Source organism: Narcine bancroftii, chromosome 1 (genome assembly GCF_036971445.1).
Source record: "Narcine bancroftii isolate sNarBan1 chromosome 1, sNarBan1.hap1, whole genome shotgun sequence".
NCBI classification, from domain to species: domain Eukaryota; kingdom Metazoa; phylum Chordata; class Chondrichthyes; order Torpediniformes; family Narcinidae; genus Narcine; species Narcine bancroftii.
Window position 1 is genome coordinate 206,351,035 of NC_091469.1, and position 22,091 is coordinate 206,373,125.

The following is a 22,091-nucleotide window of genomic DNA, read 5'->3' on the forward strand; positions in this document are numbered from 1 at the left end:
AAAGCAGTGAGCGGGCAAGGTGCTACCAAGGAGGGAGGGAGGGGGGAGCAACAAGCGACTGAAGGAGCCAGGTGCGGATCAGAAGGAGCGAAGATGTGGGAAGGCCGTGTGGTACCTGTACTTTAGCCATCTCTCCATCTTTTCCTGTGTTAACTGTTGTGCAGTTACTTTTATTATTGCATACAGTACTGTATTATTACCTGTATCATTATGTACTGTTGTGGTGTGTCTCAAGGTTCTAGTTCAGAAATAAGACACATACAACAAGGAGTGCAGTTGACACTGATTTAATGAACTGCTGCTCTCTTTTGTATAGTCAGGCTGACCCTGGCTGCCATGTGACTGATGGGCATGACCAGTGTTCCTTCAGGCTCTAATTGGTGTCCTCACGACCTGCCGACAGCGATTGGCTGGATCGGCCAGTTTTGCTGCAGCGTCATCGACAGGTATGTTTTGTGCTGCTCTGGGCATCAATTGGTCTTTTCGTGATCCATCACCAGTGACTGATTGGCAGAGCCCGTTTTGCAGCGGCCTATGGGAATAGGCTCATGCAGCCTGCTCGATTGCCGTGTTCGAACTGTGTCTTCTGTGTCAGCCTGTGGGCTGCTATGCTATTATTACATATTGTATTATTATGTTCAAGATGTTTTAGTGTATTGACGCTAAATAAAGACCGTATGTACCTTTCCTGATGCATATAAATTTGAATTATAGACAGTTCTAGGTAACGGAATTCATTTTTAACCCGGGGACTGCCTGTACAACTGACGATCTGTACTACCTAAATTAATTTAGTTGAGCAAATGGGTAGAGAAAGAAGCGGAAAAGGTGGCTGAATAGCTTGCTTTTTCATTATTACTTTCAGGTTTTAAGACTAAGATGGTCTGCAGTCTTGGCCAACAAGGCATGGCAATAATTCATCAGTCACCCACCTTTTCTTTCCACATCCTGCAGTTTCTTTTCCAGGCTCTTCTGCAGATCTTGATTGGCTTGAATGCTTTCTTCAAGCTGCTGTCGCAGCAATTGAATGCCTGTCAGTTCCATCTGCAATGCTTGGATACAACTGCGACTAAACAAGAATTATGAATAAGATGGCAGATTAATTTTTTTTTAAAGAGCCCAAACACTCGTGTACAGATCATAACAGTAATATTTAACACTAAAATCATGAATTTCTTGATTAAATCCTCTGTAGCAAAGAATCAACACAATTAATTTAACAGAATCAGAATGAAGTTTAAAACAGAAATTTCATATTTTAAATATAGTAGCAGTCCAGATTTTGCCTTGTTGCTAAAAACAAACATTTTAAGGATTGGAGATTTTTAGAAACTACCACAGACTTGGTAAAGATGTCAATTTTCTACCTGTCTGTTTCTTTCACTGATCTAACGAGTCTAGAGTAGAGTTGCTGCTCCATCTTCAGTGCTCGATGCAAGCTTTCCTCTGACACCTGATCTTCGAGAGTCTGGGTAGACTGCAAAAAGAAATAGCAATAAGCATCCAATGCCTCCAGCTTATTTTCCAAATACAAACACAACATAGAAACATCGATCTGCTAAATATTCCCTCCAATGATCATTCACTCACTTGGATGACTATCAGTTCTCTTGATGCTACCATCCTTCAGCACAATTACTTCTCTTGTCAACTGCTCTGTTCCCTTTACAGGAGAGGTAGCAAATCTAGGCTGCATATCCAGTGACAAATAAATTAACAATACATTTCCAAAACAAGAGCAGCAAACCAACACCTCAGAAGAATATTAACACAACTTCAACATTTGCAAAATACCAGTTAATTAAATACTTTAAAATGCAGTTACATTTGAGATGCAAGAAACTTGAAAGCAAGCTCCTACAAATAGCAACACAAAAATAACTGGAGACATGTTCTTTCTTCGGCTACAATTTTATGACCACTCTACTACCACAGCAAGAACAGCAATACAGCGATGCTAAAGAGCACAGTTAGTGTATTCTTACGCTAATCCCTATAAATTCAGCCAAACACCCATTTTGAATCAACCATCGATGCTGTAACAGACAATAAAATGCCAATATTCAAAAAACATTGATAGTTCCCTATAATCTGGGAAGCAAATAGCACAGTTTGATTTTTTTTTCAATTCAAGAATATAAACAGGATCTTTCATTCAATGGATAGGAAATGGTTGGAAGGATATGAGACAAGCACAGACAAATGGGACCAGCTCAGATAGGCAACTCAGCATGCACAAGTTGAGCCAAAGGGCCTGTTTCCAAGTTGTACACTTCTATCATTTCATAATCTCATGACTGATCTACCTCAACTCTACTCTCCTCATATGTTTGAATTCCCTTGATATTGAAATCTTAATTGTCCAATCTTCATCGTATTCAGATCTCAGATTTGTTGGAGTACACACATGACATCACAAACAACCTGAGATTTTTATTTTTCCTGCAGGTGAGGCAGAATTACCACTTATTGCTAGTCCAAAAAAACTATACACAATGTACTCATGTAAACAAATAAACAAATGTAAAAAAATTGACTGTACAATACAGAGAGAGGAAAAAAAAATAATCAAGTGCAAAAGTAAGAGTCCTTAAATGTGTCCCTGATTGATGAGGAGTCCAACGGTGGAGGGGTAGCAGCTGCTCGTGAACCTGGTGGTGCGAGTCCTGTGGCACCTATACCTCTTTCTGTCTCTCCAGAGAGAACAAAGCATGTGTTGGGTGGCGTGGATTCTTGATGATTGCTGATGCTCTCTGACAGCACCGTTTTCTGTCGATGTTCTCAATGGTGGGGAGAGTTTTGCCTGTGATGTCCTGGGTTGCGTCCACTAGCTTTTGCAGGGATATTGGCGTCCCCATACCAGATCATGATGCAGCCAGTCAGCACACTTTCCACCACACAGCTGTAGAAATTTACCAGGGTTTCTGATGTCATACCAAACCTCTGCAAACTCTTGAGGAAGTAGAGGCACCGACATGGTTTCTTCAAGATGCCATTAGTGTGCTGGGTCCAGAAAAGATCCTCTGAGATGGTGACTCCCAAGATCTTAAATTTGCTCACCCTCTCCACCTCTGATCCCCCAATGATCACTGGATTGTACACCTCTGGTTTTCTTTTCCTGAATTCAACAATCAGCTCCTTGGTTTTGGTGACATTAAATGACATGATGTTGTTGGTGCACCATTCAGCCAAGTTTTCAATCTCCCTCCTGTGCGCTGATTCATTGTCCTTTTTATACAATCCACTTGCCACACTAGTCATACTGAGCATTTTAATCTGTCTAAAGAACCCCAACAATTCACAACCCAATGACCAAAATTATTTGTGCTCTGAAAGGTTATCTCCTAATCCCAGGACTGCAATTCTGCTATGAAAACATGAAAAACTACACATGCTGGGATCAAACAAAAAATATGCTACAAGAATTCAGGTCGAAGCAGGGTGTCAACCCAAAACATCGAGTATTCCTTTTCCCCCATGGATGCTCACTGAGATCTTACTGCAGTTTTTTTTCCCTGTACTTCTAGAAGTCTCAGATAAGTGAACCAAGGGAAATACACACCCAGAATTTATAGCGTAGAGTCTCTCAAATCTTCTGAAAGTTAATACAGGCATGTGCTGTATTAATACAGTTAATGCATTCCAAGCAAGTTTGATGCTATGGAAGATTGCACTGTTCAAATAATTATTACAATGCACTTTAATGTAATACTTTCAAATCCTATAAAAGGAATATATAAAACTGATCTGTATTGGCAATGTGAGCATCATTTATTTAAGAAAATATTTGTCTAATGTAAATTTGTCTCAAATTGCTCATGAGACTTTCACCAAAGTTTGATCAGTACCACCTCAGGATAGAGTAGGGAGACCAATCACAGGGGGGACAGCAATAACTTTCAATGCAACCACTTAACTATTTCTATTCAACAGCAAATTCCAGGGTTCCCCTTCATACAAACTGGCATTGTTTGTGGTTTGTAAACTCTCTGGTCTGCCACATCAGAGCAGAGACAAAAAAAAACATTCCCATCAGTGTACGGCAGTATGCTGCGGGACAGAGTAGGGAGCCTGATCGCAGCGGCGACAGCAATAACTTGTAGCCACTTAACTCTCTCTATTCCACAGCTCAGTGGCTATATTTCAAATATTTTAAATTAGTCTTGCAAAGTATTATGAGATGTTTAAATAGCAACAACAACAAAACTTTAACTTTGCAAATTTAAAACTACGGGTCAGAAATTTCAAACCGCGGTATATCAAAACCTGCAAGAGTTCCAAAAACCTTACCTTAATTTCTTCCTCGACTTGCACAGCTTTGGATAATAGTTCAACATTTGGAGCATGTGTCGGTTCTTTTTCCAACTGGTCAAGAAGAGCTTGGAGTCGCATCACTTCCATCTGCAAATTTGAGATTAAAAAGAAACCTACAGTAATGTTTAAAGTTCATTGGGGAGGGAAAATACTGAACAAATCTGGACTTATTTCAGCCACACAGACATACATTGGCTTCATTTTTCATCTTTAAAGCTTCCTCCAATTCCTGACATTTTTGGGCAAGCTCTTTCTTCAGGTTAGTTGAATTCTTCTTACTTCTAGGCACTTTAATACGAACCTCATCTTCTGCAGAGTCATGTTGAGTTTGTTCAGCTAAGTTCAAAAGAACAAAGTGTACATATTATGGAAAGAAATTAAGAGGGCCACATCATGTTTGGAAATACAGAAATATATAACCATATAACCACTTACAGCACAGAACAGGCCAGTTCGGCCCTACTAGTCCATGCCGTAACAAATTCCCACCCTCCTAGTCCCACTGACCAGCACCCGGTCCATACCCCTCCAGTCCTCTCCTCTCCATGTAACGATCTAGTCTTTCCTTAAATGTAACCAATGATCCCGCCTCAACCACGTCTGCCGGAAGCTCATTCCACATCCCTACCACCCTTTGCGTAAAGAAATTTCCCCTCATGTTCCCCTTATAATTTTCCCCCTTCAATCTTAAACATGCCCTCTAGTTTGAATCTCCCCCACTCTTAATTGAAAAAGCCTATCCACATTTACTCTGTCTGTCCCTTTCAAAATCTTAAACACCTCTATTAAGTCCCCCCTCAATCTTCTACGCTCCAGAGAAAAAAGCCCCAGTCTGCACAACCTTTCCCTGTAACTCAGACCCTGAAATCCTGTCAACTTTCTCGTGAACCTTCTCTGTACTCTCTCTATTTTGTTTATATCTTTCCTATAATTTGGTGACCAAAACTGTACACAGTACTCCAAATTTGGCCCAAGTCCTGTAAATGCAAATGGGAAGTTAGTTCAAAGTGTTAGGGTCCACAGGATAGATGCAAAATTATCTGACAAGAGAGTGTGATGGTTGTGAGTGGTTTTTTTTTGTGAGTAGATACAGGTGATTGGTGGATTCCCACAAGAATTGATGATGGAACACTTGGCATTTCTAATATACATGATAAACTTTAATTTGGAATGCAAAATCAGTAAGTTCATGAACAACACATTTTTAATCAGTATCGAGACAAGTGCTGGTACATAATCTTTTACCTGAAATTCTGAAAACCGACACCTCTGAAAACGGAACATTTTTTCCATGGATGCTGTCTGCACACCAAAGCTCACAGTTGGCGCCAAACATGACCTGACGCGACCCACACCTGCCCAGCGCCACAGCTCAGTGCTCCTACCCATCAGAGGTACCAGAACCCGGAGGTCCCCATTCCTGCCTGAAGTGACTTCCCTGACATCTCTCAACCACTGCCACCGGTCTCCAACTACGGTCCCCACTCCTGCCCAGGAGCACAAGTTCACTGGAAGAAGTCTATAAAAAGACTCCAACCTGAAGATGATGGTCATCAAATTTTCAGGTGTTTAGCGGAGTTTGAGCCAGTTCATGTTTGAAGTTTTACTGTATGTTTTACTTAGAAATAAAAAGTAAGATAGTAATTTGATGGTCTATCTTTATCTAACATCATTTACCACCCCCCCCCCCGACTAGTGCTATTGCAATACCCCCGTACAGTACCACCACCAACCCCCACCCCAGAGTCACTTATAAGTTGGAGAGGTTTTGTTTTGCGCGAATCTGAAATCAGCGCAATTATTTAACATAGCCTCATTACTATTATTCGAAGAGTTCCAAATTCTGAAAAGTGTCTGGTCCCAAGGGTTTTCAATAAAAGATTATGTACCTGTACTTGAACTGCCTAGACCTAGAGAGTTACAGGCCAAATTCTGGGCAGAAGGAGCTAAGGCATAAGGGTGCCCAATGGTCAGCATGGATAAGTTGGGCCAATTGGCCTGTTTTCATGCTATTCAATTCCATGATTCTATACCTACCATCTCTTTCATGCAGCTGCTCCTGCAGTATTTGTATTGTTTGCTTCAACTCAAGAACATGCAATGAAGTCAATGCTTCTTGTTGAGGTAGATGCTGATCTTTTTGCCCGTGTTCTCCCAGTTTCTGCTAAAGAAAAATATTTGCAATTAGTACAAGAAATAAGACACAGTGTAATGGGCCGACACAGGAAATGTCATCGAACACAGCAATCAAGCAATTGACGGTTTGGGGGACAGGGCCCCTTCCACCCTCATGAGCGATATGCTCACTCTCAATGATGGCCACACCTCTTGCCTGCTCTTTCAGCAGATCTTCCTGGAGCAGCTATCTGAAGAGATCTGGCTGCTCATCGCAAAAGAAGACTTCGACGATCCCAGGAAGGTGGCTGCCTGAGTAGACGTGCTATGGGTGGCGAAGAGGGACTTCTGCGCTACGCTCAAACAGGTGATGGCACCTCATCAGCAACACCCAGCCAGGAAGTCCGCCGACTGACCAACCACCTGAACGATGAGCCAACCGGTGAGCAGTACTGTTTCTATCATCAATAGTGGTGTTCTGAGGCCCATCGATGCCATCCCCCTGCACATTCCAGGAAAACACCAAGGCCAGTCGTTGTTGATGGCTGAGACGACTGGCCAACTACATAGCCTCCTTAACATCCAAGATTCCCTGTTGGGCCGACGTTTCTTGGAGGACACCAGTACAGTGTCCTTCACCCCATCCAGCCAAGAGGCTCGCAGAGGCAAGGTGGGACGAGAGCTTTGAGCAGCAAACAGCTCCAACATTTGTACATTTGGCACCCATACAATTCCCCTCAGCTTTGGGGACAGACAATTCACTTGAAAGTTTATGGTGGCAGCCGTACATCAACTGTTACTGGGTGCAAATTTCGTGAGAGCCGACATTAAGAGGTGTCAGCTGGTACACACCCGGACATTTCAGACACTCTCACTCAAGGGCTCCAAACTTACTAACCCTGACCTGCACTCGGTGAGTATTGACGACAATGAATTCACTCAAGTCTTAGCGGAATTCCCCTCCACCGCTATGCCCCATTTCAACTCAGTGGAACCTAAACATGGGATGAGACACCAAATCATTATGGAGGACTCTCCCCTCCACGCCAGGGCACGGCGTCTCAATCACCCCCCCCCCCACCCCCTGAGGAACTCAACATGGCTAGAGAAGAGTTTCGAAAGATGTGCAGAACTCTGATACCCCATGGGCCTCCCCTCCACGTGGTACCTGAAGCAGCTGGAGGTTAGAGACTACTGCCACCTTAATGAGGCCACTACACCTGACAGGTATTCCGTGCCCCACATCCAAGGACTTCATTGCTAACCTGCAAGGGGCATGGATATTTTCGAAGGTGAACAACATCAGGGGTTATCATCAGATCTCAGTCCACCCCAAGTACATCATAACCCACCCACCCCCCCCCCCCACCTTGGATTGTTTGAATATCTCCGCATGCCATTCAGGCTGAAAAATGTGGCTCAGACTTTCCACAGGTTGATAGATGCAGTGGGCCGAGATCTGCAATTCACTTTCATCTACCTCGATGTCATTTTAATAGCCAGCCACACCCGCACCGAGCACGCCACTCACTTAAGAGTATTGTTCTCCAGGCTAAGTGAGTTTGGTTTAACCAAGTGCCAGATTGGCTGATCTCCTGGGCCATCACATTGACCAACATGGGACCAGGCTGTTGCATTCTAAAGTGGACGCCATTCGTTCCTTCCCCTGACCATCGACTGTGAAAGGCCTGCAAGAGTTCGCAGGCATGGTCAATTTTTATCATCGCTTCATACCTGCAGCAGCCCACATCAGGAGCCCCTCATTTCCCTTATGGCAGGGCCCAATAAAGACATTCAATGAACACAGGAGGCAATCCAAGCAACCAAAGACGCCCTAGCCAAGGCCACCCTCCTCGTGCACCTAGAGGACAGATGCCCAAACCACCTTCACAGTAGACACCTTCAACATAGTGGTCAGGAGTGTACTTGAGCAACTGGTTAATGGACAGTGGCAGCCGCTGGCCTTTTTCAGTAAACATCTCAGGCCACCAGAGCTCAAGTTGGTCAAAATTGGTACAGTGCCTTTGATAGAGAGCTGTTAGTGTTATACCTGGCAAGTTGGTATTTCTGTTACTTCCAGGAGGACAGGAAGTTCAAAATTTAGACCACAAACCACTCACCTTCGCTTTCAGCAAGGTGTCAGACCTGTGGTCAGCCAGGTAACAGCAGCACCTGTCCTGTATATCTAAATTTTTGTCACACATTAAACATATTGCTGGCAAGTCTAATGTCATAGCTGAAGCCCTATCCCATCCGGCTATCTTAGCGGTGCACAATTCCGCCCCAAGTATCAACTATGCGAGCCTGGCTGATGCGCAGCAGGCAGACCCTGACATACTGGTGTAAGGGACAACACTTACCGGCCTGCAACTAGAGGACATCCAGATCGCCCAGGTAACTACACACTGCTCTGTGACACCTCAACTGGCAAACTGTGCCCCATCATTCTGGCCACATGGAGGAGGTGAGTTTTCAATTGGGTCCACAATTTGGCTCACCCAATTACTAGGACTACAGTTAAAATGGTGGTCAACAGGTATGTCTGGCACAGTTTCTGTAAAGAGGTCACTCAATGGGTCAAAACATCAAAACATGCACTCAGTGCCAGGCATCCAAGGTCCAGACCCACATTAAACCCCCTCCATAGCCCTTCGAACCAGTATGATGTCATTTCAGCCATGTGCACGTAGACAATGTGGGGCCCCTACCTATATCCAGAGCTGCACGTTATCTGTCGGCCGGCTGACTAGATGGCCAGAGGCGGTGCCGCTACCTGGAGTTTCTACAGAGGATTGTACATGGGCATTCACCTGGATGGCTTATTTTGGGGTCCCCGAAGACTTAACATCCAACAGGGGGGCCAAATTTACTTCCAACTTGTGGATCGCCTTAGCAAATGCCTTGGAGACCCAACTTCACCACACCACAGTATACCACCCGCAGACCATCAGGTTGGTGGAGAGGTACCACAGGCATTTGAAGACAGCCCTGATGGCCCAACATCGGACCGACGAACTCCCTTGGGTCCTGCTAGGTATCTGCAGCACCCCAAAGGAGGATCTCGAGGCATCCTCTTCCGAGTTGGTCTATGGCGCGCCCCTGGTCATTGCGGGCAAATTTATGACTGCTTCTGAGGACTTGGGGAGCTCCCAGTGGCCACATAGTCTCGAGTGCACAAGCACGTGGGCTCACTGGCCCCAGTTAAGCCCAGAGCCCACAGGTAAGCCAGCACCTTTGTCCCAAAGAACTTAGCAGATTATCACTAGGTATTCGTCCAATGCTGGGCTCACCGGCCACTCCTTCCACGGCATTATGAAGGCCCATACTGCGTCGTCAGGCACAACGGCTCCACCTGCATGTTGAACATTGAGGGCAGGGAAGAAACCTTCATACTCAACTAGCTGAAACCAACCCACTTGGAATTTAACCAGCTAGTTACTCACCAGACTACACAGTGAAGGGATCTGCCTCCAAAAGACAGTGTACCTATCGCCAGTTCTTGGAGGGAGGGGGGTTGTGGGAGTCATGCAAAACGGTCATCGAACACTTCAATCAAGCAAACAGCACATGGTAAGAGACGCCCACTCCCATAAGCTGCAGGAATAATGATCAAATCGACCAATCACTGCCAGCGGATCGCAGGGGGTCCAATCTGGGCTTGCGCATCCGGGACAGCCAATTGGCAGTCAGCCCCACTCAAGCCACACCCCAGTGGTGACATGGCCGGCTGCCTACAAAAGGCAGAGCTTCAGCCCAATAAAGAGAATGTCAATTACACTCTCTTCGTGTGAGAGTCTTCTTTCTTCAACCTCGAGCTATAACCGTACCTACAACAGAATATTAAAGCGCAGAATTAATTAAATGATGTCAAGTTTCCAGTGGATGTTCTGTGTATCTTTACCCCAATTCCAACAAGAGACGTAAAAGTATTCTCATGGGCTAGCTCTAAAAAGACACCAAGTTTTCAACCTGCATTTGCACTGCCTGACCCAATATTTAATTCCATTGGCTTCATTGGAACATGCTATACTTGAAAACAGCATTGAAACCAGGTGCCCACCTACAAGCAATGCCTAATTTCACCATGGAATGGTTATCCGTAGCATCCAAAAACCCATTTTCCTTAAAACCAGTCAAGAACACTATATGCCATCAAAACATCTCATCGCACTATGGAAAAACCTCAGATAAATTCCAGAACCGTGGTGGGGTTCTGCTTTACCTCAGAGGTTTCTGAAGTTCTTGAGGGGATCTAGAACCTCTTGAAATAGTTTAAAAAATAAATCACAACTTCAGGAGCAAACAAAAAACCAAATTTAATAAGACCATCATTCCACAAGACAGAGATAGAAGTGTAATAAAGCCATTCTGCCCAGTGTCCACTCTGTCATTCCATCATGGCTGATTTACTATCCTTTTCAACTACATTCTCCTGCCTTCTCCCCGAAACCCTCAACTCCCTTCCTGATGAAGAATCTATCTACTTCTATAAGGATGTAATACAGCAAATTTGTTAAGTACTTGTTAAGTTGACTCCATTTGTTAAGTACTTGCAATTAAGTCTGATTTAAATATGTTTTATGTGTGATATTTTAGATTTGATAACTTTTTTTTATTAATATCTTTACTTGTTATTTTCTTTTGTTTGTGAGTGTTTTTTTATATATAATATTACTAACTTTATTAATTCTTCACTCTTTATTTTGGGGGAAGGGTGGGGTTTTTTATATATAGTTTTTTTTTAGTGGTCGTATAAATGGCGGGGGGTTAGATTGATTTAAGTTAGGTTATTAATGTTGTGTTGCAATAATTACTTCATTTTTATTTTTTCTTTAAATGTAATTTCTTTGTTTTATTCATGTAATAAAATCTTTAAATAAAGTTTCAAAAAAAAAACAACTATCTACATCTACCTTAAATATCCCCAATAACTTGGCCTTCATAGCAGTCTGCAGCAACAAATTCCACAAATTCTTCATCCTCCTCATCAAATTTTTGTTTTCAGAGGCTGTGCTCTCTGGTCCCCTCCATAGGAAACATCCACTCCATCCAGGCCTTTTAGTACAGGTACTCCCCAATTTACAATCGTAATTTGGACCGAAGGATCAGTCGTATCTCAGAATGGACGTATGTCTGAATTGTGCATGTGTTGAAATTATAAAGAAAATATATAAAATTTACATGGTTTATGTTGTATTTGACAAACTATAACAGGGATACAGGGCATGCAAAAGCCAAAATGTGCATACTTACTTTATAAGTCAGCATCCTGGGGTCAGTCGACTGGGCTTGGCTATCTTGATTCCTGTGCGCATGTGTGAGCCTTCGGTTGGCACATGCATGACGGGTTCACATATTGGAATTTGGTTGGCATGTGCACTAACCTCTCGCACATGCACCAACCAAACTCCAATGTGCAAACCCACCGTGCATGTCCCAAATGAAGATTCGTGCATGTGCACAGGAATTAAGATAGCCGCGCCCTGCCCACAGACCACAGGGTGCTGACAATTTAAGGCCTGGGATTTATTGGTTTAGATGACAATAATGGGAATGCTCAAAATGCTAGAATCAGTTGATTAGATACAATACTTGCATGGTATTTTATAAAAATGACAGGAGAGTACTTGGTCCGGAAAAAAAAGATCAGCAATGGAACATAACATACCTAATACGAAAAATCTATTTTACTTGCCCTGGAATTATATGTCAATCTCCCATTGGCCTCCTTGTGCAAGGTAACCAAACTATCTTTTGTGGATTCTGCCCAGATCTTCAAGTCTAGCCATCTCCCAGAGCACAACCCAATCTATAGAGATGACAGAGAGACTGGCAAAAACTCAGCACAAGGAACTTCTGACTGCCTCCAGCACTTAGAAACAATTGTATTACAAGAAGCAGGAATCAAGATTTATTCATTTCAGAGGGAAAGCTGAGGTTTGGTAAAATACCAAGGGTTCCAGCTAGATTTAGGATGGTGTAGAGTTGAGAGATTGATCATCATGAGCCACATCAATACAAAATACCAGGGAGACATACTTGTCCTGCTTGAAGTCAAAAAGTGAAATAGTTTTCACAGCAGCAGAAATGTTCAGATATCTCAGAAACTAACAAAAGCATTGAAATGAAATACATTATATAAAATGCCCTTTTCAAAGTATTCAGCCTTTAATTCCATTTTTTGAGCCACATACCTTGAGGAGCTGATCTTTGCTGTTAATGGTATTTAAGAGTTCCTCAATCTCCTTTTCATGCTCTGAGCTCAGCTTCTTCCTCTCTGCCCAGGCAGTCTCCAGCATCTTCTCCTGCACCTTCAAGCATTGATTCAAATGCTCTGCCAAGTCCTTGGTCCCACAGTGAGACTGGCCCAGCACTGTGTTCGTCATCTCCTGAATGAGAAAACAAAAATAATGAAATAAACACACAAGAACTCCACCAATTGCCCAACTTATTTAGGTCAGGAAAACAAATAACTTATCTGTGATAGTTTCTTAACTCCAATCTAATAGTTGGTTGAAAATTATACTATGTGCAAAACTGTACCTAAACACAAAATACATTTGACTTGTGTCAGTTGTAGCTCAGTGGATAGCTGTCTTGCAACACAGGTGCAAATCTCACCTGGAAATAGAAAAAATGCAAAAAAAAAACCCAGACAGCAAATTGCGAGGGCAATCTGCACAGTCAATGCAAGAGAAATGCCGGGGCGTCCTGGATTGTTGGCAGAAGAGACACCATACCTTCAGATATATTCATGGCACATTTTGGAGAGTGGGGGATTTAACTACAATGATCCAAGAAAATATTGATCTTTGAATTAACCCTGGTAAAACAAAGTTAGTTATGTTGTACAGTATGGAGTTGCTCACTGGGGTAAGAGGCTAATTTTTACACAGTGGTGGGTGTCTAGAATGTGCTGCTGGGGTGGTGGTGGAGGCTGGTACAATAGGGACATTTAAAAAAAACACTTAGATAAGTGTATGGGTAAAAGAAATGGAGGGATCTAGGTGTGAGGTTGGGAAGGTTTAACTTCATTTGTTGAGTAGGTTTAGATTGTTGATTGGATTGAAGCGCCTGTAGTGTATTGTTCTATGCTGACAGCCAGGTGAAAAGATTTGAAGAATAAGTTTGGGACAAGTTCTAGTGAACCGGTGTGGACTCGAAAGGCCGATGTGGCCTGTTTCCACTCCGTAAATGGTTATATGGTTATATGTTTACAGGATAAAGGGAGGTTGCTGTGGGCAGGCAGGCTGCCACTTGCACCAAGCTACAATAGTGAACACATTTTCAGAATTATTTCATTGGATAAAAATCACCTTGGCACATTGAGGCAGTGAACGGCCCAATTACAATCTTTTTACAGAGATTTACTGATTGGACACGGGTAGAACATTTTCAAAGAATAACCCTGCAGATTATAATGAATTATTAATTCATTACACAGGACTCTAGGAACAGTGCAGGTTAAATGGATTGCAACATAGTGAAAGCCAATGACATCACAGAGAAGAGAGATCTAAAATTATGCTTTTCTGTGGGGATCGTTTAACTATTCAAATAAAGACAGTAGATCAGGTGGGCTGGGGACCAAAGTGATACAACTCAAGTGTCCAAGAAAACTTTGCTAACATATTACAAGCCCAATGATGAAGGGAAAAGATACCAGGCCACATGAAGTACGAGTGGGAAGAAGGGGAAAATCACAATATCCTGTAGCAACCCACGGCCTGCACCTCAGGCTGACACAGGAAATGGCCATCAAACGCTGCGACTGGCAAAGCATTGTGTGGGCTGAAATGCCCGTATCCATAGGCCGCCACCAGAGCGGTGAAACTGGCCAATCACTACCAATGGATTGCAGGGGGCCCATGCATCCAAGGTAACCAATTGGCAGCTAGCCCACTCAAGCCATGCCCTGGTGGTGACGCAGCTGAGCTGACTATAAAAGGCAGAGCTGCCACTGAATAAACTCTACTGGTGTGTGCGTGTCTTTCTTCTCCTGCTGATTCGAGCTAGGGCCATATCCGACAGTTATAACCTAGCTGTAGCGACTTCTCTACAATCCTATAAAAATTATGGCCATGGAAAAGAATACAGCCCTCCCTAAAACAGATAAAAACAGCTAATGGAGAATAACCACCTTTAAAGGTGTGAGTTTATATCTACTCTGGGTAAACTGGAATCAAAGCATGGCAGGTAAAACCATAATTGGAATTGGGAGCAGTCTCCTTCAGAAAGCTCAAGGAGGGACGTTGAAATAAGGAAATAGGTGGCAAAAGCAAAAGACACGAATAAAACTCAACGGAAAAGGGAAGCTAAAAATATTGTCACATGAGCAGGAAAAGGGTGGCAAGAGAGAGGGGGGGCTGACCATTGAAAAAGGAAACTGCTCCCAGGAAAAGGAAAAATCCAGTCAGAGGCAATGACTGAAATACTAACAATTTGCCATCAGTCTTTGCCATGAACCAGAGTGCTAAAAATTGAACTGGTACTTGAAAAGGCTAGCTGCCCTTAAGAATACATAAATCATTGGTCCAGATAGGATAACATTCTAGGTTGATGAGGGAAGGAATGAGGAAACAGTCCACAATTTTAAACATATTTACCTTTAGGAATGGTGCCCAAGAACTGGAAAGGTGCAAATGTTAGCACCTTATACAAAAGCGAGTGTAGGGAATAACCCAGCAACAACAGACCATCCCGTCAGTTGAATCTCCACAGTGGGGAAGTTACAGAAACAACAAACCAGGAACAAGTCATTTGGATAGTTTGGATTGATTAGAGAAAGCCAACAGGATTTGTTGAAGGCAAAAATGTGTCTGTTACAGGTTTTTTAATCAAGTGACAGAATGGATTTAAATTTAAATATACAGGTGCTCCTTGACTTACGATGGGGTTACTTTCTGATAAACATTGCATGTGGGAAAAACCACAAATCGAAAAAGAATACAATACCACACCTACTGAATATCACTACTTAACCTACCTTAAACATGCTTAGAACACTTACTGAGGCCTATAGCTAGGCAAATTTATCTGAAACAAAGCCTATTTTATAATTAAATGTTGAATATCTTTTATTTCACACTGGGAAAAAAAACAATTCTTAATCATAAAATATAGCAATAACGACCATCATAACCTCAAAAAAATTGTAATCAGACCATCGCAAGTAGAGGACCATATGTATAGCAAGTTAACAAGCCCATTCGGCCCATGTTGACCAAATAGCCCAATTAACTTGCAATCCCAGTAGGTTTTGAAGGCTGGGAGAGAACTGGAGCACCCAGAGGAAACCCATGCAGACACGGAAAATGTACAAACTCCTTACAGATAGTGCCAGATTTTAACCTGGGATACTGGCGCTCTAATAGCATTGCGCTAACTGCTTGTTGGGTAAAATATAATTGATGCATTATGTAAACCTCCAAAAAGCATTTGAGAAGGTGCCACTATTAGTCTAGTTATCAAGATCAAAGCCCACAAAGTATTAAAAATGCTGAAGCAACCCACAAAGAAAATTGGCTAACAGGAAAGAGAATGATACTGAAATTGGACAGGTATCCAAATGGAAACATTTTAGGGCTACAGGAGGAGGCAGGGGGCAGCCAAACAAGCCTGTCACAGAGCCAGTCCAGACTCAACAGGTTCAATGGTCTTCAATCTTGTAATCAACATTTATTCGTAGATTGATTACCTCCAAACTATCTGTCTTATCTTTAAGAGATTGCTGCAACTGTAAAATAACAGCATCTTTTTCACGCAGTAACTGCACTTGACGATCCTCCAGCTCTTCTTTCAATATTTGCAAATTCTTGCACATATTTGTAAAATGTTGCAGCTCTCTGTCTTTTTCTTTAATTGAACCATCCAAGCTCTTCAAATCAAAGTAACAAAAAAAATTAATGAAGTCATTTGAGGGAAAAGTTACTGACAATAATTGTATGACATGACAAAAGAAACAAGAGACCATTAGGAAGACAATGTTGTGTTTTAAAGGTGTCTCCAAACTCTGCAGTTTTAGGAACATGACAATAAATCAATGTAATTGTAACTAAATAAATAGATGGTTTTTGCCCAAATATTGGAGGCAATGACAAAAGGGCAACCACAATACTGATCAATACAATAAACTTCCAAGGTGATCACAAACTTCAGAAAGTGAAAAACATTTCCTAGCCCAATGTATTTGTTTACTTTCAATTAAATGTTGCACTACTGCAACATCACACAAAGCACCAGCATAAGATTACTTCACCTGCAATTGAATACAATTTTTTAACATTCTATTTATCCTATTAAAAATACAAATGGATGCCTATATTAGGCAGTCTCAGCTTTAATTTCTAATTTGTTGAGTCTTGCACTTCATGTTTGAGCATTTTTAGGGTTTTATCATGCATATAAACTTCTTAACCCATTTCTGCTCTGACTGAAATCAGTCCTCCTTCTAATACCAGGCCCCACATTACGCACAGATAGTACATTTCACTTTTAAGATAAAAAACCATTGCATTAAGAGGAAAGTATTCAAAATTTGTTTTATTAAATAGCTATATTCTCCAAAATCATTGAGATAAAGGGTTGAATCCCAAATAATTTATTTCACTAGAACACATCATAGCCATGTAGTTCCACACAGGTTAAGGTATGCACATATTTATTTGTACACCAAAATTTATTTGTAAACCAGCTTTTCTAAATATACTTACGTTAATGGTTTCATCACGATTGGCAAGGAGACTCTTCAGTCGATCAAAATTGTATTCTTTTTCTCTTAAAGCCAGATGTAGTTGCTGAAGCTCATTTTCTTTTTCATCAATAGCTGCATGCTTTTGATCAATGGCTTGCTTTAAAAGTTTGTAAAATAAATACAAAGAGCATTACAGTATACATGCCAAAAGGAACAAATTTGTTCTTAAAACAAAAGTGAATTATTTAATACATTAATTCACAGAGTACTAACATGAAGGGGTGGCGATCCAGGACAGGATCCCAAAAGTAAACATTCCCTCCCTTCAATTGGCAATGCAAGACCAACTTCTGCAGAAGGCATCAGATTAGGATGCATAACATGACAAACCATTTGGAAGACAACGTTGCATTTTAAAGTTGTTTTGGTCTACTTCTCGGAGTAACAGACCATTGTTATCAACTATCCAATCAGGAAAAACCAATAATAATTACAAATCGCCTTTTTTAAAACCATCTTGAGGCATCCTTAAATTCGAACTGATAACATTGCTGAAACTATTTTTAACTACCGCTTTGAATTTACTATCAGGAGTACCTCAAGAGCCCGATCTTTCTCCCTCAGACGATCACGTAGTTTAGCTAATAAAGCATCCTTTCCATTTAGACTCTGATCTTCAGCTTGTGGAACTCCTTTTACCAGCTCCATGTATTCCTGGGTGTGGTTGGAGAGAAAGGCAAGGAAAAAGTGGTAAGTATTAAGATTTTATGATTACAAGAAAAAACTGAGCTAGTACTAGCTCTTAATTGACCTGCTACTCACTAATGACTTTTATCGGTGTCATTTTGTTTTCAAGGCTTGCATCCAAAGCAGGTTCTATGTTGGCTCAACAGGCTGGAGACATTCAAATATCAGCAACATTGGTCTGAAGGTTGGAGGATCAAAACCCCACCAACATACTTGATAACAAGATGTCTCCCCTCTTGAAAATATTCAAGCTTTATAAATAAAATGTAACCATCACTAGTAATAAGTGATCACTTTGGCCACTCTCATTAATGAGTCAATTGAGGCATTAACTTCTTTTATACAATTATCAACTCATCTTCCTCCCAATTACATGTTGTCACTTACTGCAATTTTCCCAATTAAGATTTTTTAAATTTTAAATTTAGACATACAGCATAGTAACAGGCCATTTCGGGTCACAAGGGCCGCCTAATTGACCTACACCCCCTTCTCTACGTTGGAGAAACTAAGTGCAGATTAAGAGATTGTTTCACTGAGCACCTTCACCCTGCCCGCAACATTGATAGAGAACTCTCAGTAGCCAACCATTTCAGTTGCGTCACACTCCCACTCACGCATGTCAGTCCATGGCCTTATGTACTATCCCACCAAGACCACCTGCAAATTGGAGGAACAACACCTGATTTTCCGCCTGGGCACTCTCCAACCAGATGGCATTAACATTGACTTTTCCAGTTTCCACTAAACTGCTCTCCTCTTTCTCCCTCTCTCCCAGTTCTCCTCCCTTCCTTCTCCCTCTCTTCACCTAGCTATCTGTCCTCCCTTTGATCCCTGCTATCTACTCCCTCCTTTCTCCACCTATCAGCTCTTGCCTATGTAACCACACCTCCCCCCCCTTACTTTTTTGCACGGACACAGCCAACATTTTTCCACATCTTGAAACGTCAGTTATGTATTTTTACCTTTGCTACATGAAGGACACTGTTTGAACTGCTGAGTTTCTCCAGCATTGTCTACTTGTCCTACACCTCCAGTATGTTTGATCAGATGTATTGTGTAATTTTCATGTGGCTTGCTGCAAATGTAACCCTTTTGACTAAGTAAATAAGAATTTCTAAAAAAAAGTGGCCCATATCTTGAAAGAACATTAGCCAGAGGATGTTTCAAAGATTCTCAATTACACAATGAGAACCATTCAGCAGAGGTCAAATGCTTTTTAACAGAGGGTATACACAAAAGTTAATGAAGCCAAAACAATAGAACTTTATTTTCTCAATCTTAAAATGACACTGTAATTTTATCCCTGGCTAAACATTTTATTTTATTCCTTTTTCACATCCTATTCAAAATGTTAATGATATCGAGCTAACCAAATGTAATCAATCAGAGTGGCATAAACATTATATTCCACAATTTTCAAGACAATTCAATGTTATCCAATTGGATTACTTATTCACAATAGCTCTGCTGGCCCACACCTGAAGAAGTCTGTCTTTGTTATTTAAGCTGTCCGTTAACCGCTCAATAACCAGCTCTTGGCTATGCAGTTTCTGTTTGTTCTCCATTGACAGAGTGTGGTATTGGTGCTGCATTGCACACTCCTTCTCTGCCAACTCTAGAGCCAATTTCTGAATGTGGTTTTGAATATCCTGCAGACAGGAAAGAAAAATAAACTCATATTGAAATACCAGGTTGACAAAGGAAGTGATGTTACAGCCACATTTATGACACACAATTTTAAATATCAAAAGAGGATATAAAACCCCTTATATGGAATTCAAGCAACCAGCAAAATATATAAAATAAATAGGTAAGAAATACGCATTTAAAATTGGCATGCTTCACCATTAGTTCATCAATCACACAATTTGTAATCTTAAGCAACAGGCAAATATAATTATTTGGTATCTACCAATTCCCTATAAGTGTGGATACAAGGGGTTTTACTGCATATGCAGTTAGCAAAAATATATACTCTTATATATGATGGAATTATATATGAATTTGGATTCATTTTACATTTTAAATATTTGAAGCTGGACTTCTGTATGGTTGATTGAGAGTCCTTTATTCTGCCAAGCACCGAAATAAAAATTTAGCATTCCATTGCACAATGGAGATATTACATGCATACTACTTATGACTGCAGTAAATATCTGCATTGCTCAGGGCATCAAGAGGTTGGATGTGCAGGGCCTAGGTGAGAGTTCGCAGTCGTGGGGTCCAGAGCTTGGAGCAGAGAGCAGTTGTGGTGTCAGGAGCTTGGATGAGAGTGGCCAGGGCATTGTGAGCTTGTATGGGAGGACAGCCAGGGCCTAGGCGAGATTCCACAGCAAGGCGTTGGGAGTTTGGGTGGGTGGGCAGCCAGGGCCTTGGCAAGACTTCCTGGTCGGGGCTATCGGGAGCTTCAGTAGGCAGGCAGCCTGGGGCAAAAATATCTGTGTTAACTGTTATACATGAGACATGGAAAATACCAGATTTTTGGGCCAAAAATAAGGGGTCGACTTTCACACTGTATCGACTATTACAACTTTTTATTACTGTTACTGAATAGGCACCAACATTAATAGTCTTGTCACTATTAGTTTTCTGAAGCTGCAGTTTTTCCACCTCCTCTTCCAGCTTCAACTTTGCCTCAGTCAAATCTTTCAGCTCCTGCTCTTGTCGGCTCAATGTTCGTTGCAACCTCTGGACCTCCAATGCTTTTCCATTATGACCTGCACGAAGCTCTGCAAGCTCACTTTCTTTCTCAGTCATTAATCTTTGATATTCTTCGGCTCCCTGGAGATTAAAAATGATTAGTGAAATCTCTGCTCTCTCATTAAAAAAAACAGGAACAACTGAACAGAATCAATGTTGGCTTTTACCTGAAATTTCTGCAGCTGTGCTTTATGTAGTGAGTCCCTTACTTTAACCAATGAATTGTCTCGCTCTTCAATTTCATGGTGAAGCTCCTTGATCTGATTTTAAATGGCGTAAATAATGTGCGTATATGAAAAAATGTTAATTGTTTCAAGAAACTAATTTGAAATCATTTAAATAAAATTGAAGCAGAAATTATAACCTCTTTATCTTTGGTCTTCAGAGCTAAAGTCAGTCCTTGAATGGTTTTGTCTCGTTTCAAACTATTCTGCTTCTCAGCAGCTAGCTCATTGATCTTTTCATTAACTTGTCCTTGAAGAGTCTTAAAACAAAATAATTTATTGAACATTAGTAAATTTGATGAAAATTAGATTATGATCTAATAGCTTTCCTCTTAGAAGTTCACATCTCTGTATTTTAAAAGTGGATTTCTAAGAAATAAAAATCTTTGGGGGAAGAGAGAATAAAAGCAAATATTTAAAACAAAGTGCATTTGCATTATTTTGGAGTAAAATTAAATTAATTTGTACCTCATTTGCATCTTCTGCTTTCTTTAGCTTTCCTTGTAAAGCATCATTTGCAGTTTCAGCCATCGTGAGGTCAGCTTTCAGCTGCTCAGCTTCCATCTCTAACTGTCCCACCTGCCTCTGTTTCTCCACTAGGTTCTGTAAGATAAAGCCAACTAAAATGCAGTGGTCCTATCAGACTGCAATATGGTAGAAATTCAACAACCCAAATAGCAAAGGCCAAAAATTCTTCTTTTGCAAATTAATGTTTGTACTGGTTCTCCTGCCATGTCTTTCAAGATTATTTTGGTCATATCTTGGTGCTCCTTTGTTTGTGGTTACTTCAGGTGTTGTTCCCTTGTCATGGCATAATTCGATTTCTCCCACAAGCTTTAAAAAATACAGTATTACTATCTAACAAGTGAAGTTGTTTGCTTGTGTACTGTCTTGATTTGCATATTGTGTGAGGAAACTTTTAAGACTGATCTCAATTTTATGCACAATTGATAGACAATCAACCTGACTGCACCCATAATTAAAATTAGGAAGGAAACTGCTGAAAGAGGGAGGAAGGCATGTCAAAAATGAAAACAAAATTAAAAGCAGGAGATATGCAGGAACAAACACAAGTGAGGGGAGAAATATTGGGATGTTTCTATACAGAAAAGGCATATGGAAATGAAAACAGGAAAATGAAGCAGAGAGAAGGCCATCATGTGGCAAAGAGGCTGTACATCAGAATAAGTGTTTTCTGAAATAAGACAGTGCAAAATGCTGGAAGAAATAAGAAACACAGATACAGTGTGGATTTCTTGGAACAAGAAATTGAGGGTTAAGCCAAGGAAGAGACC

The 22,091-nt window shown here is 41.3% G+C and overlaps 1 protein-coding gene and 1 long non-coding RNA gene across 9 annotated transcripts in view; one reads left to right on the forward strand and one right to left on the reverse strand.

Annotated features, from left to right (window-relative positions):
- cdk5rap2 (CDK5 regulatory subunit associated protein 2) overlaps positions 1–22,091 on the reverse strand; it is a 147,878-nt gene that overhangs the window by 84,252 nt on the left and 41,535 nt on the right. For 7 of the 8 annotated variants that reach the window (XM_069889403.1, XM_069889391.1, XM_069889382.1 and 4 more), the window contains 14 exons: positions 21,265–21,399; positions 20,937–21,056; positions 20,740–20,832; positions 20,435–20,653; positions 19,351–19,521; positions 17,720–17,836; positions 17,142–17,279; positions 16,127–16,306; positions 12,624–12,818; positions 6,352–6,478; positions 4,505–4,650; positions 4,291–4,401; positions 1,368–1,477; positions 933–1,069 (listed from right to left, as the gene is read on the reverse strand). In XM_069889403.1, coding sequence (XP_069745504.1) covers positions 933–1,069; positions 1,368–1,477; positions 4,291–4,401; positions 4,505–4,650; positions 6,352–6,478; positions 12,624–12,818; positions 16,127–16,306; positions 17,142–17,279; positions 17,720–17,836; positions 19,351–19,521; positions 20,435–20,653; positions 20,740–20,832; positions 20,937–21,056; positions 21,265–21,399 — 1,999 coding nt within the window. The remainder of the gene's footprint in view (positions 1–932; positions 1,070–1,367; positions 1,478–4,290; positions 4,402–4,504; positions 4,651–6,351; positions 6,479–12,623; positions 12,819–16,126; positions 16,307–17,141; positions 17,280–17,719; positions 17,837–19,350; positions 19,522–20,434; positions 20,654–20,739; positions 20,833–20,936; positions 21,057–21,264; positions 21,400–22,091) is intronic. The other variant, XM_069889364.1, reaches the window with a different exon arrangement.
- Positions 321–19,358, forward strand: LOC138738712 (uncharacterized). The gene is made up of 3 exons (XR_011341700.1): positions 321–446; positions 17,789–17,872; positions 17,979–19,358. It is a non-coding gene; the product is annotated as an uncharacterized lncRNA (long non-coding RNA).